At 41.9% G+C, this 27,383-nt stretch overlaps 2 protein-coding genes across 6 annotated transcripts in view; one reads left to right on the top strand and one right to left on the bottom strand.

The window, feature by feature from the left end:
* Window positions 1-1,720: 1,720 nt before the first annotated feature.
* PGPEP1L (pyroglutamyl-peptidase I like) lies at window positions 1,721-11,658 on the top strand. 2 transcript variants are annotated; one of them, XM_065847734.2, is made up of 5 exons: window positions 1,721-1,857; window positions 4,614-4,666; window positions 9,229-9,345; window positions 9,831-10,060; window positions 11,009-11,658. In XM_065847734.2, exons 1-5 carry the CDS (start codon window positions 1,722-1,724, stop codon window positions 11,175-11,177), a joined length of 705 nt encoding a protein of 234 aa, XP_065703806.1. In that variant the 5' UTR covers window position 1,721; the 3' UTR covers window positions 11,178-11,658. The 2 variants fall into 2 exon arrangements, with proteins under 2 accessions (XP_065703806.1, XP_065703807.1); XM_065847735.2 differs by lacking the exon at window positions 1,721-1,857 and adding an exon at window positions 1,935-2,060.
* Window positions 11,659-12,784: 1,126 nt separating this feature from the next.
* Window positions 12,785-27,383, bottom strand: part of IGF1R (insulin like growth factor 1 receptor) — a 171,468-nt gene continuing 156,869 nt past the window's right edge. For all 4 annotated transcript variants that reach the window (XM_065847013.2, XM_065847014.2, XM_065847015.2 and 1 more), the window contains exons 20-21: window positions 26,101-26,235; window positions 12,785-20,326 (exon numbers count right to left, since the gene is read on the bottom strand). In XM_065847013.2, coding sequence (XP_065703085.1) covers window positions 19,960-20,326; window positions 26,101-26,235 — 502 coding nt within the window. In that variant the 3' untranslated portion in view covers window positions 12,785-19,959. The remainder of the gene's footprint in view (window positions 20,327-26,100; window positions 26,236-27,383) is intronic.

The raw sequence follows: 27,383 nt of genomic DNA, 5'->3' as shown, positions 1-27,383 counted from the left end.
CTAGTTTGTTCAAAACAGCAGCATTCCTCCCACATTTGCACAAACATATAACACTGGAAAGGTCTCCATATCTTTACTAGCAAATCAGCAAACCTCTGCTTATAGAAGGGGACTAACTTAACCGATAGGTCATTAAAAAGTATCTTGTGGAGGTTTTCCCCCCAAATTTCTATCAGCTTCTTCATAAAGGATTAGTGGAATCATCTTCTTTGCTCCATATTTTTTTCTACTCTCTTTTGCCAGTTGTGAAAACTTTGAAAACTAGGTACTACAGCCCGAACAGATGGTATCAGTTGTTTCACAGTGCATGTGTCTAATAGACTTATGTCTATGCTATGCAAGAGTAGCTAATGAATAGCTAGTATTTTACAGCACTCAAGCAATACCCTTCATATTTTTCCAAAAGCAGCTATAATGTCTCAAACAAAACACATAATTTCTCATGCAGGAAATTAATTAAGCAACTATAAGCCTTAAATCTTGCTTTATTCATTGCATATGCTTTGTTCATTAGACCACCCCATACAAGATATATATATTTTTTAAAGCACAAATTAGAAATAACTATGAGAAAACTGGTATGTCATCATCCTGTTCAGTATCATAGGAATGGTTTTACTAACTGGTCACAAAGAAAAATTAATTGATAAAAATCTTATTTGGCATAGAATGCAAGACTAGAATTTCAGATGTAGTTCACTGATGTCAGTGGCAGATTTTGCCTTAGTTAAAGCTGCAGAGAGTTCTGTGTTTACTGTATTAGCTGCTGCTTCAGTCTCAGTGGCTAGCAAAAGTTGGTTTTTCAAGTTATATTAGGCAGGGGTTGAAATGGATGGTGGAATCAGGGTCTTTTTATTTAAAATATATATAATTTTTTTAAAAAATGTCTTTTAAAATAATTTAAAAGAACAAATTTCTTTCTGTCTGAGCACAGGAGAATTTAAAGACACAGCTCATAGCTCCAAACCTCATTCAGCCACCATCCAATCCAAGAGATTTCTTCAGAGATTTTTTTTTTCTAAATGTCTCACAATTACCAGCTCTCTTGAGATTATATAGTGGCTTTCTATTCTTAGCATATTTCTCCCTCTCACGCATGCACACACATACACTTCCTACTCAAAACAAGACCCAGCAAAACCCTCTGCCCACATCGTTATAATTCCCAGGAGAACTTTCATATGCTTTTGGTTTGGGCGGTGACAATGTGCATATGTTTTGATTTCAGGCCCCCCATTGGTTCTCATGCGTCAGTTTAATGAAGACACACCAGCTATTAAACTCTCCACTTTCGACAAGTTATAACCCAGCTTCTAGAGTCCCTTTGACCTTGCAAGTTGGAGTGAGATTTTTTTAACTTTACATCTTGCCTATTCAAGGATATTACTGAGTAAATGTTTTGGTTTAGCAAATGCACACATTTTCCTACTGGTGTTTTGTTTTAGAAGTGTAAGGTGCTTAGACTTTTTTATAAGGAAAAGATAAAGTGTAAGATAAAGATCAAGATTAATAAACTAGGTAACTGCAATGAAGAGGAACAGCAGAGTTTTTTAAGTCAGTAAGAAAAAGTCTAAGAGCAGTGGAAATGGGCAGATGCGTTTTTGTAGTTGCCATTCCTCATGATTGAAGTTAATTACAACAGTGCTAAAAATAGAATATCCACAGAGATATAAGATTTATTCAATTAATTTTCTGTTTGCTTGTACATAAACAGGTTTCTGATGAAAAATATTGCTGGATATTTTGAAAGAAGCCTCCTGAAACCTTTCCTAAATACCACTGCATGCCTGAAGGAAGGAAGAGAAGCTTGGGGCAGTCCCAGTTGGCCAGTCAGACTTCTGTCTTTAATACAGAGAGGTAACAGTTTTTGCTTTGAAAGTTACATGAATCACCAATCATCCCTGTCAGGTGAATGCAGACACAATTTGAGGAAAAAAAGGTGAAGAATTTTGCCACAGATACATGAATTATAATACTGTTTGGAACTGAAGGACAAGAAGATTTTACCTTCAGGAGCATAGATTTCATGGATTCAGATTCCAACACTGTGGTTGTAACTGGTAAGATTTTTATTTTATTCTTCCTCCAACTAGAGATGGTGTGCACACATGCTTGATCTTTGTCGTAAACAGTTCCCTGGAGAGAAAAACAGTAGCAAATGGTCATACTAACAATTCCAAATGGAAAATACCTTGCTGCTGTGCCTTCCTAGGAAATTCAGATGCATGTCAGAGGAAGCAGACTGCAGTCTGCCCTCTGTACTGCCATCCAGTTTGGTTCGTTGTTCATTCTCTCCATGTTTTAATCTTTGTTGACATTCTCTCTGATCCAAACCACATCGCTCAAGGCAGTGCAGTCTAATATTAGATAAAGCTTACCCAAAAGGAGCTCTGAAGCAAGAAAACCAGGTTGCATCACAATGTCACATAGTCAGCGTCCAGAATTAGAGCAACACATGGCAAGTTTCAGGGTCTCAGTTTCATGGCAAGGTAAGGGAGATTTAAACAGGAGATGCTGCCTCATCACTGCTAAACTAGACCATTAAATTTAAATATACCAAAGGAACATGCCTGAACATGCAGCACAAGGGACCAGTTTTGAAGTTTCTCTTGCTGGCTACAACTGCTGCTGAATCGCAGTGACAGAACCACCATCTAGAGATTTCTGAGCTTTAAAAGGTTAAAGCTGCTAAGGAACGCTGCCACTCACTATTCCTCTTGTTGCCACCGGCTCATCAAAAGGCAAACATTACGCATATCTTGACATGCGAGTTGCTGGATAATTTTCCACTGCAGGTCATCTGAGGACATAGGAGTGAGGCTGAAGCTTCATCAAAGAGATTTGCATCTCGCTGTTTTCAATTAAACACTTTTTTAATAGCTGCAAGATGGGCAGAACTAGTTTGGCTTGCTCTAGACATAACTGCAGTTGAGCTGAATGGGAGTGCAGGAGAGAGCAAGAGGTATTTGCTACTGTCTTAAAAGGCTGACAGTCTGGTTCTCTCCCATGATATTTATGGCCCATACCTGAGATGGGCACACTTCTTAAAATCTTACTAGTTTTTTCCTCCCCTTAGATAGCCATTTAGGTGCAGAAATCTACTTGTTCAAATAGTTTTAGACTAGGATGTCCTGTTAAAGACACAGGTGCATCTTTAAGCTATGACAGAGCTTATCACAGCACACCTCTGTCGCATTTTCACCAGGTCATTATATAAACCTGCTGGCAGCGAGCCCAGTTTATTATATAGTGCGTAATAATAGTCAGCCAGTTGGCTCTCCAAGTTGTTGCAGGGATTTCAGTACTGTAAAGCTCTTATATTTAGTCATTTCTTCTCATAGAACAATTTTATCCTAAGCAGTAGTTTCTTTCAGCCACTGCTGAGGTGTATGTATTTCATTGTGAGCTGTTTAATAGCTTTACTATGATTCAACAGTTCTGCACACACAGGTATACAAACATTCACAACAGCTACAGCTTCGAAATGGAGTTGGTGTCACCCTAATTTTGCTCTGAAAGTGGAGTGGGACTAGTGAGGTTTTATGTTCCCCGTTCATGTGAAATGGGTATTTCCCCTATTCCTCCCCCAAAGTGCAAATCTAAGCCTGGGAAGAAATCCTGTCAAAAATATTAACACCATCAGGCTTTTCGTAATATTAAAAAGATTGACCAGTTATGAAATATGTATTAAAAAAAATAAGAAATGCTTAAAGTTTAGCATAAGCCAGAATTTAGGCTTAATTGTCCCCAGATACAAGTACCTTTCACTGCAAAATAGCAATCATATGCTGTCAAGTATTTATTTGTCTATTTAAGGATTTTTAAATATATATGAGTTATAGCACTAAAACCATTTCACAAACTTGTTTTCCTGGCACCCAGTATCTAAGATTTTGCAACACTCTGGATTGAGAAAAGTAATTGCCCATCTATCTCAAAGTTAGATTTTGTCCTTTTTATTTTAAAGTCTTTCAAGAAAGAGGATGCAAAAAAATTAAATGTAGTACTTAGTATTCAAAGGGACCTTTCCTGTTCCTCCTCTCTTTTCCTGTTGGGAAAAATGAAGGAAGAGATTTTTGCCCAGCACCAAAAAGAAAAAAAAAAAGAGTCACATTATCCCTGACAGGAAACTTAAGTTTTTATTACTTGGGAAAATTATACTCTTTCAAACATTGTCATTAAATATGCATATTTTCATATTCATGAGCTTTAACAATAAGAATGGAACACTGACTGTGACCTGGGAGTAGTTAACACCGGATCTCTAGTAGTGGTATTTCCATGGATGATGATCCTTGCCCCAAATTGTCATTTACATGATGTGTCCTACTGGCTCCAGTACATTTTCCAGCTGCAGGTAAGGCTGTCTCACAGGTAAACCTTGACCTGAATGAAGACTGCAGGATTAGTTCTTATATCAGTGCATATAAAAAATGAAAATACTGTTCCCTTAAGCGTTATATAGGCTAGGACCCTATCTAAAAAACCTCAGCCTCCATAACCAAAAACATGAAGAAAAAGAACAAGTGTGTGTGTGTGTGTGTGTGAATGTTGGCACCTAATCCACAACTGCAGAGCAAGCACAGGTTAAAAGCACCTTTCTTTCTTTTCAGGTTTTGGTCCCTTTAGACAATATTTGGTTAACTCTAGCTGGGAAGCAGTGAAGGTAAGCATAAAAAACAAAAGGGGAGGGAGGGAGGGAGGTGTTTTATTTTATAGAGATACCAATACAAGCATTTTCAGGCTTTCGATTCCCTTCAAGAACATTATTTCTCATGACTCATTAAACAGAATTGTGCCTCATGGAGCAGACTGCCAACATGGAAGAAAGAGGATAATTAAGAAGTGAAACATTATTTTATTAGCGAAAGTTTTTTTTAGTGCTATTTAAGCACTTTTTGAAATATTATTCTTGATTTTTAAAAAGGATATTTTTTACCCAGAGTGCTTTCTCTGCAACTAATGAATATGCCACTGGTTATCTGAGAACCAAGCAAGCAAACACTCAGACTCATCTGCCAGAAAGTACTGAGCAGCCAGAACATGGCTACTAAACAGGATTGCTCAGGATTAATGCTTTCTAGTGTTATCCAGAACTGTCCTAATTACTACCTCAAAATTAACTGGGTTCTTATCAAAAGCCTGGATAACACGGCAATGTCAGCGATGATGTAACGCTGATACACGTCATCTTCAGAGTTCATATCCCCAAAGGGTCTTCACACCAAAAGCATCAGAAATCCTGTAAAAACACAGGTAACAGGAGTCCCGGGGTCTTAATTCTCAAAGAGAAGCCTCGTCCTCCTCCCTTCTGAAATGGAGTCTTTGCCAAGGAGCAATGGCTTCACTTTTGTGAGCAATACTTGCTCTAATGCACAACTGCTTCCTTAAGGTCCTTGTTACCACCTTTGCTGTACGATGCTGTTGTACTTGGCCTTGTAGATGGGATCTGCCATTTTCCTGAACCTCTTTCCTTGCTGTAGGAAGGGTCAGAGCCTGATCCAGTGAACACACAGCCCACTCCAGTAGTTGCATCCCTTTTATGCCCTCATTGGGCACTCAGGAACATGGTTGTGTGTACCTTTTTGGTGAATGAGCCGATTCCATTTTCTAAAATCCTCAGGAATCAGATGATAAATGTTAATAAAACTCTCTGAATCTCTATTTTTGTTGGTTTAGAAAGAGTGTTTGTTCTGAATTCTTGGGTTATGTAGCAGTGCCCTGTCCCGCATTGCCTGTTTTGTAAATATGAAAATATAATTTTCCAAGAAGGTGAGGAGTGCCCTGTTGTTTTTGCATGAACTCAAGTTCTCACCAAGACACAAGGCGACTCACACCCAAGGCATCCAGCAGCTTTGCACCCACGAAGTTCTCATCCCTCAGCAAGTCTTCCCCAGGTGTTCAGGGAAGAGGATCATAAAGGATAGTCAAATGGATCTGAAAGTACAGGCGAACCTGTCAATTCAGGGTCACTGACAAAAGCTTCAGAGCTTTTATAGGCACTGTCATGTGGCCCAACATGGTCGTCTAGCAGTAGAAAGACAGCTTCTCTTTTAGAAACCTGTCTCACTAAGTTTTTCATGGTTCTCGTAACTCCATTCACCTGAAATACCCTCCTAAAATACGCACGAAAGCTCCACCAGCAGCACTCTTAACTCTGGAAGAGGAGAACATTCTTTCTAAAGGAAGACACCACCAATGCTTACTCTGCATTTGCTGACAGATGACACTGAGTTACCATGATGTGTTGTTCAGCACCACATGGGACCCTCAGAATCCCAGATCCCCTGAATTATTTATTCCATATTACAATCTGATGATCCCACCTAATAACCCTTGATCAGACCCTGCTCCTGTGTCTCCTTCCAGAAACTCCCATCTCGCACTTGGGAGCTAAATAACCTATCGGGGCGGGCTACCACCAGGGTCAAAGTCCCCAGTTAATAGGGCACGAATGTCAGCTGAGTGACAACATTCATAGTAATTAAACTGTTAGCGCAAAGAACAGGTCACATTTCCAACTGCTTCTGGGAACTATGTTTGCTATCGGGAGATGAGGATCAGATCTCTCAGGGCAGTTTTTCATCCTGCCACTGACCACGTGGTCTTTGGAAATTTGTCATTTAATCTCTGTCTCTCTCTCTGCTTTAGTTTCATCATCTGTGAAACTAAAATGACATTGCCATTTAGTTCCTTCATTTCTGTTCTGGAACTTACTTACATCCCTAAAGCTTTAAAAAGGTATCTGCAAGATTAAAAGCAAACAAACACCCACCAAACAACAAAACTTTGCAACATACTTGAAGACTGACTGGGTAAACTGATAACTTCTGGTTTTCCTTCTGCACCAACACAAGCTTTTTGAATGAGGTTCACAAAATTAACACAGGTAGCCCTCTGCCCCCTTCTCCCTTCCTGGCAACCCAAATCAGTGAAAGCTCAGGCAAACTCAGTGACATTTTCTATAGTTTTCTAAAAGTTCAAGATGCTTCTAACAGCCAGTGTGACACTCAACCACCACATCTGAGCTCAGCTGTTCCATGCAAATCCCTTTGGGGGAGGCTGTGTAACAACATGGGCCACAACTCCAGCAAACTGGGACTGTGACCATAACTCACCAGCCACTCCAGGTCGTCAGCTGATAATGCTGGATTTCATTTTCCCAAGAGAGAATCTTCGTGCTTTCTTTTGAACCATTTTTCCCACAAAAAAGTTCTCCAAAGCTTTTGTCCTCCTTTAAAGTTTCCTTTGCTGTTTCAACTACAAAAGAGATTAACTTGCTTAATGAATTAACTCACCAGTGTGAGCTCTAGTTTCCAGTCACTGTCATGCTCCTCTAACCATCTTCAGTTGCTCACCTTAAATGCAAAAATGGTTTTGGTTAAAGCTGAGACTTGGCTGAGACAAGGAGCAACTTTTTTTGTTCCACATTTGCACAACATCTGGTACGATGGGGTATAATCCCATAGTTCGGATTCTTAGACAACAAAGTAATACACTTTATTGACAACATGCTGAAATTGCTTAGGACATAGTGAACTATCTTCCTTTGACACAAATTCTCAGCCCTTTGCTATTGGCCAGCTTCTGGTTTTGTCCTGCACTAAAGAATTTCTGTGTTTCTTCCGTCACAAATGGTGACAACAGAACATCAATCCAGAGAGCACAAGAGAAGAACGGCCTGACAACTTACTTTGGGTGTCCACATTCTGTACCAAAGTTACGGGTATTTGAGTCCTCTAAGCCTTACAGTTACAAAGGAAGAATCTCATTAAATCTTAAAGATGCTTTAGAAAAGAAAATGCTAATTGCAAACCAGCTGGGGTTTTCTTTTTTGGAAGCTCAGGCACAGTACAGCATTCTTAAGCAAGATGATGCAATGGTCTCTCAAAGACTGTCAGCGCCCAGAGGAAAAAAGGCTGGCAGTGTTCTCTAAATGTGTTTACTTCCCTGCAGGCATTGTTTCCTTGCTTGTGTCAAATAGTTTATTGAGCACAGCTAATCAATGTTTCCGCTGACAAGAAAATTGGAACAGTTTATATAGGAAGCCAGTGTTGAAGGGCAAATTTCCCAGTTAGCACAGCTTAGAACTGTGGGCCTCATCCACACGAGTATCCTTAGTGAGGAATGAAAGCTTGAGAAGACAATGACATTTCATAAAAAGTTGCAGGTTTCTTGGGTTAATCAGATACCTCTGCTGCTGCTATTTTGCCTGTGTCCCCCTTAGAAACTTCACCTGTACGCCCCTCTGGCAGTGGTCTGCTCAAATGCAACAGGATTTTCAACCACTACTTTAGTTTCTGGGACAAGGCTTCCTCCATCAGATGTGTTCCTTCTGTGTTCCTTCCACGTGCTGCCATTGCAGCAGCCTGCCTTCCACTGAGACACTTACACCTTGTTCATTAGCCTTATTACACTGACAAAACAATTTCAAGTAATTTCCACGTGACATTTATTCTCCAGACCATCTTCCAACCATCTGGCCAAGCCACTGCTTCGAAGGGGGCCTTTGTTTCTGTCACCTCAAGCCTGGGCATAATTTTGGTTTCCTTTGGGAAAAGGTCCTGTGTGGAACTTCAGCTCTACGTAAATTACAGAGAAATAGCATCTCAATAAGTGATATTTCATTTCCTAGGAAAACATATTCTAGACCAAAAAAGAAATGAAACCCATTCTAAATGTGACCTTCTTCATGTTGACAGTCACCTCCAGCAGAGCTTACCTGAAGCAGTTCAAACCAGCAGATCGCATGGCACTTGAGTGGACAGCTAACGTGAATTCTCCCTCATTTGTGTCTCTTCAAAAGCGCAGGTTTATCTACTAAATGTTCAGAGGAACTCTTACCCACATTAAAAGATGCTTTCCAGTGTAGACCTTTTCTGAGAGAACCTGTATTTGATGGTTCCCCATGGACCAGTCCCTGAGCTGTAACAACTCCCATCCACTGGAGACTGAGCATCCCTTCGGAAAAAAACAACCGTGGCTCCACACGAATGTGACATTAGGAAGTTGGTTAATACATTTTAGTCTTTTTCAGATAAAAAAGGGAGAGCTACCACAAGACAGCTGAATCTCATTGCAGATCAACGTTTAGGAACTATGGGCTTAGACAGCATTACATTGCTCTTCCCGATGTTTCCTCAGTTGGATCAGCCCAATTTCTTTATCACAGTCTGAGAAATCCAATGCTTTCCAAGTCCCTGGTGGGTTTTTTTTATATATACATAGGAGCTGTCCAAGAGAGGCCTTGGTGAAAACATTGATCTCCGTATCATGCAGCTGCCGGCGGTTTACCAAAAAGCAAAGGAGCAAGTCTTCAAGATATGGACAACTCTTCAGCCACTGGTGAGTAATTAGAAAGTTACACAATTTCTCCCCGTCGATTATGAATATTATTATTCTGAGTGGAGCTTTAAAAAGTTCTCCAAAAGAGTATTGCACAATAGTGCAACAGACAATTCTGGAAAATGACTATTAAAACTGTGATAAAGGTTTCAAAGCAAAATTTGGCGCACACAATAATTAGCATACTGTTTTAACCCTCTGCCATTTAAACAGCATAACTGCATGTGAACAAGGAAAAAACAAATCCACCATAAATTGCAAAACAGGTATCACAGTCCTGAGCTGACTAGACACAACAAACTAAATCACAATATTGTTCTCATTTCTAATCTCTTATCAAAGTTTTCTTCAGGCATGAGCTACAGCAAGACTCCCTGCCTTGAAGCTAGTATTTCACATAATGCTTGGCACTATTGCATTACATGTTTTTAAAAAACAAGTCTCATTTTAAATTTCCTGTTATTCACACTGGTGGGAAAAAACAGCTTACTGTTCACGTTGGGCTGGCTTCATCTGCCAAAGCGCTCATCATCCTCGAGCAGTGTGGGAAGAACAAAGGCTACCAAGAGATGGATGGTTGTGGTTTTCGCCCAGAAGGTGGCTGTTGCATGCTAGATGGCCCGGAAAAGATTGAATCTACAATTAATATGAAGACTCTCTGGAAAAACATCTCAGTGGAAGGGATTGATATAATCTTTTCCAGAGATGCGGGCAGGTAAACATCTCGGGGTCTCACATTAAAAGCACAAGGGACTCGATTGACTCATTTAACCTTTAAGAATCTTTGCAGTGTTTTTCCCACCAACCAAAGTGAATTTGAAGCAAACTCTTCAGAGGAGTACATGTACAAAATTGGGAGAAGTTTCAGTTTTATGTGAAGCAGCCTTCATGAAACACTACAGCCAGTAGATATTTTTTCCATAGATTTGTAAATTGCAAAATAAACAAGTTTCAACATAGCACACCCTGTGATTAACAACCCCAGTACACCTGAGCTATTAAGAGTCTGAAAGCAATACTGACTAGTAGCAGATTGTAATCTATTTTTCCCAACTGGGAGGGATACAAAATGTAAATACACGCACTGAAGAACAGAGCAATTACAGGTACCTTTAGAATGATGTCTGTGATCTCATGATGTGTTTCAGTAGTACTGAAGCAATTGTCTGGTAGTCCTTATTTAGAAGGAAAACAAAGAAAACAGAAAATGATCTCACTTTTAAAAAATAAAAATAATCTCATCTTGGTCCTTAATTTCAGGATTTGCACCTGCAAGTTAAAAGGTTGGGTGATAAAGAAGAGAACTTCCAGACAGTGAGACTGTATGACTTGCACAAAAACCTGTATTATGTGGCTGTAGCCCCAGTGGGCTGTGTTACCTTTCCCATCTCACACAGCTTAGGGAAGTCCAGAAAACAATGCACATCTTATTTTTTTTATTTAAAGTTCCTTCTGGGTGGGTGTATGAGAAACCAAACCATCAGATAAGGAATATTTGTTTCTCAAACATGGTTTATTTCAGCTTTTTCTTTATTCACTAAGCAAATATATTTTTAATAATTTCATAGAATAGATCTGGCTTGGCTACTTAATATTTACATTTAATCCAAGTTTACTGATGGTTAATTCAGTTTCTGGTTTTGTTTTGTCCTTAATCCTGCAGGTATATCTGTGATTACACCTACTACACTTCTCTGTATTATGGCAATGGAAGAGCAGCTTTCATCCATGTGCCTCCATTATCCAACTCGGTAACAGCAGAGCTTCTAGGAAAAGCATTACAGACAATTATCTTAGAGATGTTAAAACAGTGTGGGGAAGAGGGGGAGTAGGATGGATCATATAAAAAAATATAAGGATTTCTTAGAATGCAATTCCTTACTCTTAAGTAAAGCAACTTTAAAGGTTATTAAAAACCCCTTCAAAAATGATTTTATATCCAATGTTATTTTCAGTGAAGTTTCCTTACAAAATCCAAACACCTGTTGAGGTCTCGCTTTGGTGTAAAAACCTTGAGAGAATAAAATGTTTGTCAGTCTGCACTGCTAACAACGATAAAGGTTGCTTCAAATTTAAGAAAGCGTGAAACCGGACTTAAAACATTTTAGGTGCTTAACTCTATTTCTGATGGGTAGAAAGACATTAAAAAAGACTTGCTGAACCAAGGTGGATGCTTGGAGCTGTCAGTTCAGCATTGGCTGGATATGACAGAGGTTCCCCTCAGCCCCTGTCTGAGTTCAGAGAGAGAGTTCAGCCATAGAAAGTGCCCACATAAAGTAAATATGAGGGAAAACACCACACATGTAGGGATCCTGTTCTAATTCTTGCTTAGTAACCTGCTCTAAATGCTGGATTCCACATCAGAAATGGGCTAAGAACCCAGGGTGACTTCAAGTAAACAAGCTGGAATCTATCCGGAACTGTAACGCTATCAGTAATTGGGGTATCAACTGCCTCAAACCAGCAGTGACCATCATTCCCAGCGCCTGTGCCAGAGCACAGACAATGGGCTGTCAGCACAACAGGGACGTACGCGTGCAAACCAAACAGCTGACTGTCCCAAGAAAGGCAGGTGGTGAAGCACTGTGCTGCGGTACATGGCGTTACTTACAAACAGGAACCGAATGAGACCGCGAATTATTGTAAAACTCGGGGAGTGGCAGATCACTTCAGGGCTTCCCCCTGCCAGGCCAGGCCCCTCCTCAGATGGGGCTGCGCCAGGAAGGCCAGATCATTTCTCTTTGGCACAAGGCAATGTCAGCGCGTACTCTCCTCAGTTACCTTGGCAGTACCACAACAGACGAGATAAAACGAGCAGGTATTTTCCAAAAATAGTCACTAGAACAGGACAGCAGCAGCTTAATGTGGACAACGGGGATTTCTCCAGGAAAACCCCATTCCTCAAGTGTCATGTCAGTAAAAAGGACAACAGACAAATTGAAGAGCACAGATGGCTCATGAAGCTTTTGGCCACAAATGTGCCTTATTTTAGGCAATGCTTTGATGACAAGAGTCAGAGAATTGGAAATGCCACGATAATTCTATTTTTCTTGCCACTATATTTTCCAATAACCATTAGAGAATACCGATGACCACGTGCTGGGTGGCTGAATGCCTCCTCTACGCATTGCTGTGAGGGTAAATAAACAGGTTTTCTGCAAATAAATAAACAACAAACAAACCTTACCTTATTTAAGGGATCTACCTACTGCAAAACAAAACTCAAAGTCCCCTTGAAAAAGCGTCCACAAGCTCGGTGTTTCTGCATGAAAATACTTTTAACACAACACAGCCGCAGTGCTGCCCTCTACTAAGATTTATTCAGAATATTGCAATTAAATGCAGTCAAAAATGGCAGAAGAAAAACAGATGATTTACTCCCAGTTTTCTAACCTGTACTTGCTTTGCATAAGGAGCGACAAATTCAGAAAGAGGCAAATGCATACAGAATTCTTTTATTTAACTTAAATCATGTAGTACTGAAACTACTAGAAAAAAGCAGAGTAAGAGAAACTAAAGGAGCCTTAGCTTCAGCCATTCAAAATAGACAAAGTTTCTTCTTTTCATAATGTAAAGAATCCCGAGTATATCGCAATAACAGGAATAAATTCTTACAACAGAATATACAAAAACATTTTGAAATTTTTTTTTAATCTACCGATTCATTTTAATATAAACACAGGAATTTCTTTAGGAATAATTTATACACAGCAAGTCTTTTTATGTAATAAATTGGCCATGTTATTGTTTAATTTTCTCTTAAAAAAATTTAAACAAGAAAACTTGGAAAATGTTGTATTTGCAACTGTATCCATTCCTTAGCACTTTCTAGTGTTTTTTTTGTCCCAGAGGTAGACAAACTCTGGCCAGTCCTTTCATCTCAAACCTCACTGGTTCAGAAAACAGAAGAGCCGATTATTAAGCATTACGTAAATCATCAGAACCCTCAGCAATGCGGTCAATCAAATTTGGGGGGAGCGAGGGGAAAGGGATCATCAACATTCTTAAATAAAAATAAATAGGGATCCTGCCTTGCTCATTTCAACAAAGCTTTAAAGGGTACTCAACATCTTGAGAGGCTGCACACAAACTTTTATAGTGATCAGATATCTGCAAATAGTTCCTCAACAGTTAATTATGAAAAGCGTCTTCCCTCTTTCTCTCACGCAGTCACATCCATCGAACCACACGGTCACCATGAAGCGGGTCCCGAGCGGCCGCGTGGGCCTGGGTAGCAGCAAACCCCGTTCTGTTTCCCCGACCAGTGAGGTTCTGGTAACCCCTTCGTTACCTGCCCTGGACAGCAAAGTGAAATGACCAGTTACGATGATCCCACCCCAACCAGAGGGCTCTGGAAGACCAGGATACTGAAGATACAGAACATTTCCCCAACTTCTTTACTCATTCGCTATGTACTGGGACACAAAGCTTGGGCAGGTAGGGGGGGGTTGGACACCTCAGCGATCCTTTTTGGCATGTTGTAAAGCTAGCTAGTGAACTGGTACCATCAAAGCCTGATCACACACGGACACACCCATACGCAGACACAGAAAAGTGTCCTTAAATTATAGTTTAGGCATTTATAAACTACAAACCTTTTATAAAATTATTCTATGTACTTACAAAATGCAGTGAAACATTTAATTAGTTCTTGTAAACCAGATCTTCGTCAACTGACTACCCGTAATCTACTGGACTTAAAAGCCCTATTGAAAATGCTAATGGTTACTAATCAACAAAACACATACAAAAAAAAAAAGGCAAACACGCATATGCACACACACAAACTAGTCTCAAGGTACTTGCAAAACAGACCACCTGTAAGTTGAGCGATTCATACAGACCAAGGACAACAACGCTTCAACTCCTGGTAATGAATTTACCGCCCCATCTGCAAGTCCAGAGGTTTATTTACAAGTACCAGCGATGCGAATTGTGGTACCTGAGCTCTGATGCTGTCCCACGTACCAGGCTCAGGAAACTACCTCAAAACCCTAGCCAAGCCCTGTGTCTTCAAAAATACCCATTTCCACAGCCTTTGTTTTCACATGTCTCCACACAAACGCTTCCCAATTCTGATTTTCCTGGCTGCGCTCAAGTTCAGAGGCCGTTCAGTGTTTCTGAGCAGCCCGTTTCTGAACTGAGGCATCTTCCGAAGCCCTCCTGCCTATTTGTAGTTCTGTATCTTCAGCACCCCTGGCCACTAGTGTTGTTTCTACGCATTGTTCTTAAATTCTTGTCTGCACAACTACTCATGGGTTAAGTTGCAATACCTGGCGTTCATCACTGGTTAGTACGGAGCGGATCCCTTGCACCTTCCTCCACTGTTGTTCAGCCCAGTGATTAAATACACAGTTGACAAACAAAATAACAGGAAACAAGTGTTACTTGTACTAATGGAATGAAAAGGGTTTAACTATATATATCTATATTATAGATATACGTCTGCAGATATCTATATGTATATATAGATATATATGTATGGAGTTACACCAACAACAGGAGTGTTGTTCACTTCGACTCAGATTGTACCCAACACCCCTCTGCAGTTGCCAGAGGACCTGACAGCAGTTCCATCTGGTGACCAGTGGTCTCGGGCAAACTGGGCTTGGATTCCTTTGTTTTTAAAGACCAACAGGAGCGTCAGTGCGAACACACCTGGAATCAGACATCGCTTAGAACCAGCTTTAAAGAGCAGCTTAAAAGGCATCACGCTGAGAAAGACTTCGGTGCACACAGGCTGGCCTCACACTTTCCATCACGCTCAGCTTCTGCGCCTACTTTACCACTCACCCAAAGAAGTGACTTATTTAGAACCAAGCAGCTGACGCTTCTGTATTTACATAGGAGCCACATTCCTTTGTCACCAAGCCACCTTCTGTGCCACCAAGCAGCTTTTAAACACACGTCAGGTGAGAACAATGGCCCAGCACCAAAGTCAAAGTCGCCTGCTCCCCACAGTGATGCCAATTTGTTATCCAGCTGCATTAAAACATCTTGGTACCATTTGTCAAAATGCTGGTTTTGAGGGCTGGGTGGGCTTTTGTTTTTAATTTATAAACAAACTGGATTACTTTAACTTTATTCAAACATAGCTGAAGTTCTAAATAAATGTTCCATACCAGACAAGCCAGTGGTCTCAGGGAAGAACAACATTACAAACCATGTTATGACTCTATCAAGCCAACATTAATTCTCAGTTGTTCACATGCACAAACAACTTGATTTACTGTCCAAGGGAAGGCTGCATGAAAAACCCACGTGAATAAAGCTATTCAAAATGCACAAAACACAACAAAAAAAAAGCTATGGAAACAAACAGAACAAAAAAGGAATTAAGCTTGAATTGCAAACACAGAACGCAATGGTAACATGAAGGTGGTTTGGTCCAGGAGAGCTGACGGTCATCACGCGTGCGGACGTGATGCCACGTGACTGTCTTCTACCGAAGTGCTTTTTGAAATGTTTATCGTGATGGGTGCTACGTCATTAGTGTTTCTTCCTAATGCATTTTAGAACCACCTACATACAATTATAAAAACCAGTAACTTGGACAGTTTTTAACAAAACCCTCCTAGCCAGCTGAAAGATCTGAGGATCTCCAGTTGTGGTAATCAATATGTGCAAGAGAGGGGAACAGTCACTGCACCAAAAGGTCACCGGAACCTAATAAAAAATGGAAAACCAAAACAACCGAGTACAAACTTTTGCTGGTTTCTGAGGGCTAGAGAGAAACGCTCCCTCCAAAGACAAACTCTGGAGTACTTAACCACAGCATTGTATACTCAAGAGGCCACGTACAACACCAAGCGCCACGTTGTTCAGATACCACAACCAACACCTGCACAAACAGCTGCCGGAGCTGGAAAATAGAGAACCATTATACAGCAAGTTGATGGTAAGCTCGTGTTAGTCCTGTGTGCTTGTAAACCAGTTACACGCTGTCAGAGGGCCATTAAAATTTGATGGCTGGTCCATCAAAATCCACAGTTACGAAGCATATAAATGGAGGAAGAAAAGGGAACTGATTTTTACTGGCACATTAAAAGAAATCAATTCAATGTTAGTTTTGGAAAAAAAAGTAAAATAAAATAAAATCAGTGCTCTCATCAAACAGAAGCAGCAAAGATCCAAAGCTGTAAACTCGATGTAGTAGTATCATCAGGCAGCCTGTGACAGGTTTTTTCACTGTTTTTATTTTTGGTCAAGAAAGCAACACTATTGCTGTGGGAGCCAATTTATTTTTAGGTGCTGATTCAGCCAAATGTCTTTTTGGTGCTTGTGGCATCTGAGGGAATACTGGCAGGAATGACTTAGTCTGTTCTACGGGAGAAATAGACCATTCCCTTTACTCTAGCAATTCTTCTGGACCTTCACACGTGGCAAACAATCAATTTCGGTAACAGATTTCATCAAATACTCATAATTTGAAGTCCTTGTTATCAGGCCAGCTACATCTGCGCTCATCTAAACGCGCAGCATTTGGTGCTGACCTGAGAAGTGCTGTGACAGCACATGAAAAAGCTTTTGTGTTGCCTCAAAGAATGGTCACCCTACATCAAACTGCTCTTGGGTTCCTCCTCACAATAAACCGGAACCAAAAAATCGGAGAAACTCCTTGGAACTGAGGCAAATATTGAGAAGTGACTCTTTGCGGCAGACAGTGACTGTTCCTCTCCGGAACCTAGAGCATGTGGTATATGGAGTGAGAGGTTACCAGTATCAACGGCATTTATTGGCTGCTGAGAAACGTGAGATGTACTTTTTTTATATACACACATATAAAAAAATAAGAGTGAGGTAGATAAATGTTTGAAAAAAAAAAAAATCAAAAACTGTCCCCCGTCATACTCAAAAACCCTTATCTCAGTATTTAAATTTATTATGGGGCATCTCTACAGTGATTTAAACTGATATCACAAAAATAAATAAAAAATCCTACATAGAATACCTTCTTAATTAACTTTTTTGTCTTTTTCATTTTTAAAAGGGAAAAATAACTATGGGACAGAGGCAAGAGAAGATAATGGGACTAAACTACACAAGCAAAAAGCACTACAAACTTTTAAAAATCTCCAGTCAAAACTAGCAATCAGTATATTTTAATTCTTTGTTCTTACTCGAAAGATTTAAACATTTCCATCCCAGAACCACCTCTTCACTGCCATCGTTTGGTTGGATCAGTGCTGAGCAAAGGCTTAGACGCTGTAACTACGGATGAGCGATGGGTACGACTCCTTGTTTGGAGACTTTCTGCCAGCCCCTCCTTCCCCTCTCACCGAGGCTTCTGCAACTGCACAAACAAGCTCACTCGGTTTCTTTTGTTCTGAGGTTTGGTCTGTGATTTAAGCAACAAGCTCGTGCTTGTCCAGGTTTCCATAGCTGCCACCACTGAGCTGTGCCAGCCAAGCCACTGGCCCCAGGTCCATGCTTCCCACCCAGCCCAGGGATGTGGCGTGGGGGGGTTTGGTTTGGTTATTTCATTTTTTATTAAACCAGGGGTGCAAAGTGCAGCCCAGGGCGCCCTCCGCGAGGACGGCGAAGAGCTGGGGTTTGCTGGAGCCAGGTGTTCAATGCCCGGCACAACCCGCTGCAACTGGGACAGCTCTTGTTGACGGGGCTGAAGGGTTAAAATAGTCTCTTTAAAAATCAGTGGCCCAAAAGCCTGGTGTCTGCTGTTGCACCCAACAAATAAAAGAGATATATATGCGTGTGTGTGAGACTGTGTGGGGATGGGTGGGTGGATGTGTGCCACAACCAAAACAAGCGGGGAGGGAAGGAGGGGTAGGACCCTTGTAGAACAATGAATATAAACACTGAACAAGAATGTACTAAATATTTAACCTCTTGTTTTTTTTTTTTCTGACCTGAGTTTGTATCATGCCTTGCACTGTAAGAGACTCACATGCTGTCTGGGCAGAGGTCAGTGGGAAGGAAGGAAAACCGGGGTTTAAAAACACCCCAGCACTGCTCGAGTCTTTCCGTGCGGGGTGTCCCTTCTTTCTCCATGTCCCCCTCAAAAGCCCTGTAGCCCACACAGCCAAGATGTTGTAAAACAACTAATGAAAAAGAAAAAAAAAAAAGAAAAAAAAAAAAGGAGGAAATGTATTTATAAAAAGGCATTAAACAGTTCATGGCAAATCATATAAAAGGTATCAGTTACTGGGAAGGAGGAAGTAGAAGTTACACACTATAGTACAAAGCATAAGAAAATTTGTTGAAGTGGGAGGGAAGGGAAGGAGGGCAGACCTGAAGGTTTTCATAGATTAAATCCACAAAGATAAAGAACAAAAAAAATAGCAGCTTTTTTCTGTACAGACATATAGATGAGTATCTGAACCGTAAAAAAGTTATAAAAGTGACAAAAAAGACAATGTGTATGCAAATGATCCATGGTCTAACATAGAACTGCAAGACCCTTTGAGAAGTCTTAATAATAAAGATAAAAGGTCAACAAAGCATCATATACTTGAATCCGGTTACTGCTTTTTTTTGTCTTCTCCAATTTATGTTTCTAGGTGTTTTTTCCTTGCAAGCCTGGGAAGGCAGGCAGGCTGCAACGCTGGAGATCTCTGCCGCTTATTTGCATGGTTTTCAGGTTTCATTTTTGGCGTGCAGTTGACTTTTTTTTGTACAAAATGCACATATTTGTTTAGCTCACCACTGCCAGTTTTGTCCAGAATTCATTGGGATGGGGATAGGGCTGAAGGGAGGGCTGTTTCTTTACCCCATCCCTTTTATCTTCTCCATCACAAGAAAAAAATATCATCACATTTTGTCCAGTTTTGAAAAAGAAAATCTAGTCAATTTAATTTTTTAGTTTTTTTTTTTTTCTTTTTTTTTAATCCCAGTGTATGATTGAATAGAATGTATTGGTCAGGATCTCTTTTAATCGGAGCGGTTGATTACTGCGCTCCTTCCATGCCTACAAAACAAACAAAAACAAGAAAAACAAACCCCAAAGAGTTCAGTTTTTTGGCAAAATTTGGCAGCGCTGAAACTTGTAACAACCTTGGATGAACGATGGCCCTTTTTTATTCTTTTACATGTTCCTAAAAAGATTAAAGAGCAATATTAAAAATCCAGTCTTCTTAATGTTTTTTGTATTTTGTTTGTTTTTTGTTTTTAGAAAGACCTACAGTGTTAGGCAGGTGCTTGCAAGGGTACCTGGGAGCCACCTGGTCTGCGGTGTCTTTGATTGGATAAAAGTGCTGTACGGTCGAACTTGCACGCAGATATGTTTCCCATTATGAAGCAAAGAGAGAGACAGAAAGAGAAAGAAGAGAGGAGAGAAGAGAGAGAGAGAGACATCAGACCTCAAGTTTTCGGTTGCTAGTAAGTGTTAACATTAGAGTTTTAAAAGGCCAACTGTGTGCCCCATGAACGGAGTCCTTTACTGAAACAAACATCTGCTTGCATATTGAAAAAAGAAAAATACGGTAATTTGTTTACTGAAAAAAGGGTTCTCCCAAGTGCAGCTATGGCAGTTCTGAAGATCCACTGAGGTACAGTAGGCTTTTGAATATATCGTAACTTTCTTCCTTTCTTCCCCCAATGCATGTGTTGGTTTTTTTTTCTTTTCTGTGTTATTTCGGTGAGATTCTGGGTCTAAGATCAGCAGGCCGAAGACTGGGGCAGCGGTAAGGCCCTCTCGTTCTTGCGTCCCCCGTTCATGTGTGCGTAGGGCTGTCTCTCCTCGAAGCTGGCCCGCAGGACCACCACGCCCGGGCCGTTCTCGGCTTTGTGTCCTGAGTGCTTGTCAGTGGGTTGGAGGGTGGAGGAGGGATCTAAAGGAATGCTCTCCATGTTTTCAGTCTCCAGGTCAAGCTCCTCTGTGTCCGGAGGCTTGTTCTCTTCGCTGTAGAAGAAGGAGACCTCTTTGAACGCTGGGTCCAGCTCGTCTTTGATGCTCCCGATGATCTCCAGGAAGGAAGGTCTCATCTTGGGGTTGTACTGCCAGCACATGCGCATCAGTTCAAACCTGGACAGGAAACACACAGCGAAACCATTTACCGACGTGTTTTACGAGCCCCGGCTGGAGCCCAACCAACCCTGACTGGATCCGACCACACGTTTTCAAAAATCATTCCATTCTCATGGAAGATCTCCTGACAGAACTTTCAAAGGCCAAGATCCTTGTGTCACATTTTGACCTTCTTTCTCATCACTGATTTACTTCCATAGCTCCCACCTCAACCTTCTCCACACACACACTTGCCCATAAAACAGTCTTGTGGACACCTGACATCCAGAAGCATTTCACATTTTTATCCTGACTTGGTATTTCTCTCTTTTCCTCCAAAATATCCCATGCTTAGTCATACAGCTCCACAATAGTATGAAAAAGATACTCTGAGAGACACAACCAATCCCTACACTACCGATATTGTCTTGGAAAAAATTAAAATGGCAAATACACACAATGTAAAGCACTGTTTTTTTCCCCCCTGAAAGAAGAAAATTGCATTAAAATTAATTGTAATCCCCCAAAGACATTTGCCAATCTCAAAGACATTCTCTAATCTTTTCTTCTAGTATGATGGTGTTTTCATTTACGGCCAGGGATGCATTAATATTTTATGGAGTGTGAGATCACCTGTTTAAGCACATCCATGATTAGATCTGTACAATGTCCCATGCTGGCAAAACAAAACCACAAAATGAAACAGTAACACATACATAATGAAAACAGCATTTTCATGACACAGCAGAATTGGATATTCCTGAGAGATCACCCTGAGCTTTAAACACAACACAATAAAGGATTTCACTGTCTGTGAAGGTGGAATAGGGATGTCTTCTGTTAACACAGCGCAAGTAATAGGACAAATTTAAATAAGAAAAGGAAGATTAGCATTAATTCTTTGGAGAAACACGCTGTGTGTAGGAAGCTACCGCTGGCCAAAACTACTACTGTCTGTGCTAGGGTAAGAATGGATTTAAAAAAAATCTTTCAGTTAAGAAAACGTCCTGGAAAATCGTTCACACCTCTGATTTACCTCCCAGCACTGCGACCCACAGCCCCGGTGAGACCCTTCCCCCTCCTGGCTTCGCTCCCCCACCTCTGCCAGCCCTCCCATCTCAGGTGAGCCGCATCACCTCAACTTCTAGTTTTGATCCTATAAAACAACAATACCATCTTCCTAACTATTGTAGATTTTCACCAAGTAAGCAAGCAACTCTATTTTATACTCTAATTAGCTCCTGCTGCCTTATGCCCCAGTGGCAGTTTACTGGATCGCTGCTGCAGTGTGTGCAATGATTTTTTTAAAAATTAAAAAAAATTTCACTCCTTTTTTGAATAGCACCTAAGCCCACCACATATTAATGTCTTTATGTCTCCGGAGTCCCTGCTCTGGAGCAAACTTTCCAAGAGGGCTGAACCCGAGCTGGAAAACCCTGGAGCCTGTTGCTGAGCATCTCTACATACAGCGGGGTCCGCGGTCTGGGAACCCCGGCCTGAAACAAAACCAGAGCAAAGAAATCCCATCCCAGAGAAACCCACTCCTCGGGAAACACCGTTACATCTCCTCAGAGGGTTCAACGTTCGCAGCTATGTGAACCAGCAAGGAGAGGGAAAGCTGCTGTGTTTGGGATGCAAACACTGCTGAGAGCTCTTCAACCAAAACAAAATCAGTTTGAAGTGCGCTTAGAGTCACAAACGTTCCTCTTAGAGCTTGGCTGGCACAACTGGGCATGAACACAAGTCAGCCACCTCAGCACGGCCTTGTGACACCCAAGAAGAAGCTGGTAAAACCAGTCTGTGCTGGGAGAACTCCCGGGGTACTCGGCGCTGTACTGTAACAGGCACGTAGACATATAAACACGGCTAAACTATTGCTTGTTTTTGAGTCTTTAGGAAATCTGTCATGGTGAAAGCGAAGCCAAACTATAAAACCGCACTATACCCTCACCCACAAACAAGGAGGAAAGCTTGAGACATAAATATATAAAATCCATTTCTGTTACTTCATCGCTGTTTCCTTTCCAGCTGACTGCTGCGGCCCTGAATAGAAGCGCTGGCTGGAGCCAAGAACACTGGATATTTGCTGGCGCTTCGCCCTGGGGCCTAAGGGCAGCGCTAAGGAGATACCACAAGCAGCAGAGTAATGCATGTGACATCAGCACAAACAAGGACATGTGATGTTTCTTTTAAGCCATTCCAGATTTAAAAACCCTACAGAGTTCCCATAAAAGGATTATTTTTTTTTTCTTTTTAACCGTGTGGGTTCAAAGACCTTGTTTACGTTATATTAAACAACAACAACAAAATCCTTTCCAGTAGACAATGGAAGAATTTACAGGCTGTTAACAGAACCTGAGCAGTTTAATAAAGTGTGCTCCTGACTGGTGGCATGCGAGCTCGAGGAAGTCGCAGCCATCGTCATGAGACACAGAACAGCCAGTGTCTCCCCCATGCATCTGTTGCTCAAAGAACTGAGCAGAAACTGAGAAACGTTTTGCACTGAGACATTAAAATAAAAATAAGAAAGTGGAAAATCATTACAGAAGCTGCGTTCCATTGGAGTGCGTGTTTGTGCTTTACACAGACTCGGTTTGGTGGGGAGAAGCGAAAGGACCTGGACTAGATGATCTCCACAGGTGCTTCCATCCCCAAACGTTCTGTGAGCCTGTGACCTCTGCTGCCGGTTCACCTCTGCACAGCAGAGCCCCAACAAAGGGCAAATCAGCAACGCGTAAATAGTCTGGTCATCTACAATGCATGTGGGGGAAGCAACTCTGCTTCAAAACCGGAGTGAAATTCCAGCCTCCACAACTTTTAAAAGCCCCATGAGAAAGCACTGAGAGCTTTGGCTGTAATGAAGCTCCTTGCCACGCAGCCACCACCTGATGAACACTGCCCTGACAATGGTGGTACATAAAACCAGAACTCATTGCACAGGACGAGGAGAAAAACAGCAAAGCTTCTCCTGGCACCGTCTTCTTGAACCATCTGTCTTGTTGCATGGTTCTGTCTGTAAAATCATGCAAACTATGCCAAGAGGGTGCAGCATAAACAGAACAGAGTCTCGTTTCACCCTGTGTAAGAGTAAAAAGCCTCCAGAAATACCGTCCCCTTTCACAGGGATTTACCACCTCTCTGAACCACAAGAGAACCACGGTGTAAGACCCCTTTGCGCAAGCATCTGATAGAACCAAGGCGCAGAACAGAACCTCTGCAGTTCAAGTGTCCTTGCTCTCCATCTAAAAGCTGCTGCCTGGCAGCTACAGGGGTTTGCAGAGCACAGCCGCCACCAGCATTACTGGCATTGCGGTCGTAGGAGAGGTGGAACGTCCAGGACCCTCTGGCACCACGTACCATTCACGCAGGGGGGGCAACACGAGGCGCGTACGAAAGCTCCTGCGCTGTGGCTGGAGCACGCACGGCTGTGTCAACACTCACATCAGCCGCAAGCTTAAAAATAGCAGATTCGGTGACAGTTGGAGCAAGATTCTTGTCTCTGTTTTCATCTACGCTTCCCCACAGCAGCTCACCTCCTTCAGCTTTCTGAGGTTTCTGGATGTCAGTATATTCCCTTGTTATATAGAAAGGTCATTTCGTGTTCTGCCCATAATTCCAGTTGTTTCCAGGTCAAACTAACTTGAAGAAAAAGTAGCTACCTGCTTGCTTTCACCCAGCACCAAGCACAAGTAGTATATTGACTTTCCTGCAGCAGCTGCACCTTGCTTTCTGGACATCTTGTATCACAGACCAGTCTCCAGCAGTGAGAATTTGTGCTGTTTAAAATACACCTTCAACTGGCACAGACAGGACAAGAAACTGGTGTTCAAACAGAATCTTTTCGCAACCTGCACAAAATGAGGACCCCATGTTTTACCAAGGACTTGTGAGAGTGCAAACGGCATGGAAGATGGGAAAGAGCAAAACCATTCATACAGAAAACAAACAAACAAAAACAAAAAAACCCAGAGTAACACAAAATTGGTTCTTCGAATGCCCAATGTATGTGCACAGAACAAAGGTGGAGATTATTCCTGGAGCTCCCTACTGTTAGTGTTACAGCAGCCTATTTGAATTTCAGCAGACTTGGGTGAAAGACAACAACTACAAAGACAACACAAGCTGAAAGGGAGCTAAAGCAAGTCACAATAAACTTCCAAGGTCAATACATTCAAATTATTATTATTTTTTTTGCATTTTGGACAGAGTCAGGATGTTTTATACACAACTGTATCACCAAAAAAAAAAAAAGACATCACCAAACTGGATGTGCTCAAGTTCTTCCTTGTTGCTTGTTCTGATGGAGAGAAGTGGCTAAATCGAAAGGAATATTTTTATTCTGCACCTCTGCTATGTCAAACTAATGTCTTGGTGGCCACAACTGATGCACAAACAACTTCTTCATTGAAATCAGCACAAAAAAGGCCTTTGCTGCTACACACAGGTACAAAGGTTTGCTCTGCCAGACACGAACCAAGTTATCCCAGCTCACAAGCCAGCTGTCCTGACAGCGGATTCAGCAGGAGCAACACCCAGTGGGCAGAGCAGGAGGACGGAGAAGGGGCCGGGTGGGCTGTGGTAATGTGGAGCTTCTTGCTGTGACTGCCCTGGTCGCCCTGTTCATACCACACACAGCCCGGGTTAATGGGAAATTTCTAACGCTGAATCTCAGTGTTAGAGGTGTTTTGTTCCTACAGACTCGGGGAGCTGAGCCCCGCACACACCCTGTTCCTCCCCCCCTCCACCACACAGCTCTGACCGTGTTAAACAACCTCCAGTCAATCCGACTGCCAGAAATTCTCCACAGCATCGTGGAAGGGAAGGAATGTGAAACTGAGGAATCACATGGCAGCTACACCTCCCCCTGCACACACCACCCACCCCCCTCAAACAACAAAACCCACTGCCTGTCATCTGAAACCAAAGCCAGCACTCCAGCCAAAAAAGCTCTTTTCCTAAGAATCCCAAGCAGCTGAGGCCCTTAAGTGATTGTATCCCTTCCGTGGGCCTCCAACAAATTTCAATAACTGCAAGACGCAGTATTTCCTTCCCAAAAGCCAGTTCGGGAAGTATATCAAAGTAATAAACTCTGAACAACTGAGAGTGCTGTACACAAAAGCCAGCAGAAGTGTTTCAACAATGTAAAGCTAAAAACTAAAGCCTGCTGCATCGCATACCCTCCTCTGCTGCAAGGCTTTGTATCGATTCTAGGGGCAGGCAAAGGTTTTTCTGCGTACGTACTTCTGTGCTTGCAGGAAACAAAACTGTTAGCGGGGGAGATTTGTTTATCTCGATGTAATGAGCACTGTGACTGAAAGAGCAGATCCGATGCTGCTTCAGACGAAGGAACAATACATTCATTTATCTGTATGCTGAACAAAAAAGTAGAATTCCACAGAGTTTTTGCACAACACATTTCAGCTTATCCTAAGCTCTTCTTTGTTTTTATACTCTAGAAAATTGCTTTAAACAGGAGAGACAAGATTTTGGCGCAAAGTCTACTGCTGTAGCAAATGCCACTTATGAGCTTTTATTAAATCTAAATTTATTCAGGAACACAAAGATTAGGGTTTGTTTCCTTATTAAACAGCCCTAAGTGAGATTCTGGCCACAAGCAAAGTTGTTTTCCGGTATGTCTGATTACTATAAAATACTAGAGTGACAGAGACTGTTCAAACAGCACCTCACATTAATCACCCTTTTAAAAACCCCTCCTGTGGCAGCCAGGGCAGACACTGAAGGGAGCAGAACAACAAACTGCGCACTGAGAACAGTGGCTACTTGACACTTACAGCATGTCAGGACAATTGTCTGGTTTTTCCAGCAAACCTCCTTCCATCACGAAGCGGAGCACTTGTTCATTGGTCATGCCTTGGTACGGCTGCTCCGCTAACGTGGCGATCTCCCAAAGCACAACACCAAAAGACCTGGAAAACAAATCAGAACTTTAGAAAGCTGTGCAGTCTTTACAGGGGTATTTTTCTTCGATGATGTTCAGAAGCCAGGTGTCTATGGGTACTTTCTTTTACCAAGAAATTCCAATTGCTAAAAAGTATGTAGCTATGGTGACAGGCACATCATCTAGCGTAAGAGCCTTCAAACACTTCTGGTCAATGGAGAGAAACGGGCTCCTAGTTCTAGTGGCTTTTCAGAATGGCCTAAGAAAAGGCTGGTAATGCTACATCTCAATTTTTCACACCATAGTCTACGTGATTATGATTATTCAGTGGTCCAACATTGCCAGGTTACACCGGTTCGGTACAGATCAGTGAAAAAGCCACCACAAGCTCACTGCATTGACCAGAAGCCGCCTAACTCAGAACTGGTTTGAGCTGTGAGCTTGCCTGGAGAATCAGCTCCGATCTCATTGCCCTATACTATGGCTTTGAGTTCAGACTTCAGGTGCCCTGAGAGGTGGGAAGAAGAGTGGAGAGGGGAAAAGGAAAGGTGCAGGTAAGGAAAAAAGAATTAAGAAAATCTATTGCTATCTCTGCGCTTCCTGTATAGAGCACCACAGGCTGGACCGACGGCTGATCACAGGAGTCTACAAGAAGATCCGTGTGTGGCTGGGTGAGGGGAATCAAACCTTCTAAGCAGGCAGAGAAGCTGCAGAGGCTGGTTATTTAAAGTGGTCTGGACAACTCCCCCCAGAAAGTCAAACATATAGCAAGAAAAAAATCTGTACATTTAAAAAACCAAACTCCAAATCTCCATGTAACATCTCTCAGGTACACTGAGAGCAGCTGAGAAGGCAGTAAGAACTGTGAGCTCTCATTCCAGGGCAAGCAGCTTTTCATCAAAAATACCTGAGACACACAAATCCGATTTGAAAGCTGCATTTTCCCCTCGCCACTCCAGCTGCACCCCGGGCACCGCGCCTGCCTGGCCACCGACAGCACGCCAGCCACCTCTGCTCCCCGGGCACAAACACGCTTCTTGGGTCATCCCTTCCATTTTTCCCTCTGCTTTGGTTTCTTCCACGTTCCAAGTGAAAGGTGCAAAGTAAGGATCAAATCATGCAACATACAGCAGCAAGCAAGAAAACCAATTTTTGGAAAAGACATGGAAGAAATGT

This window comes from Patagioenas fasciata, chromosome 12 (assembly GCF_037038585.1).
Source record: "Patagioenas fasciata isolate bPatFas1 chromosome 12, bPatFas1.hap1, whole genome shotgun sequence".
NCBI lineage: Eukaryota > Metazoa > Chordata > Aves > Columbiformes > Columbidae > Patagioenas > Patagioenas fasciata.
Note: the sequence above shows the minus strand (reverse complement) of the source record. Positions and strands in the feature narration are given on the sequence as shown.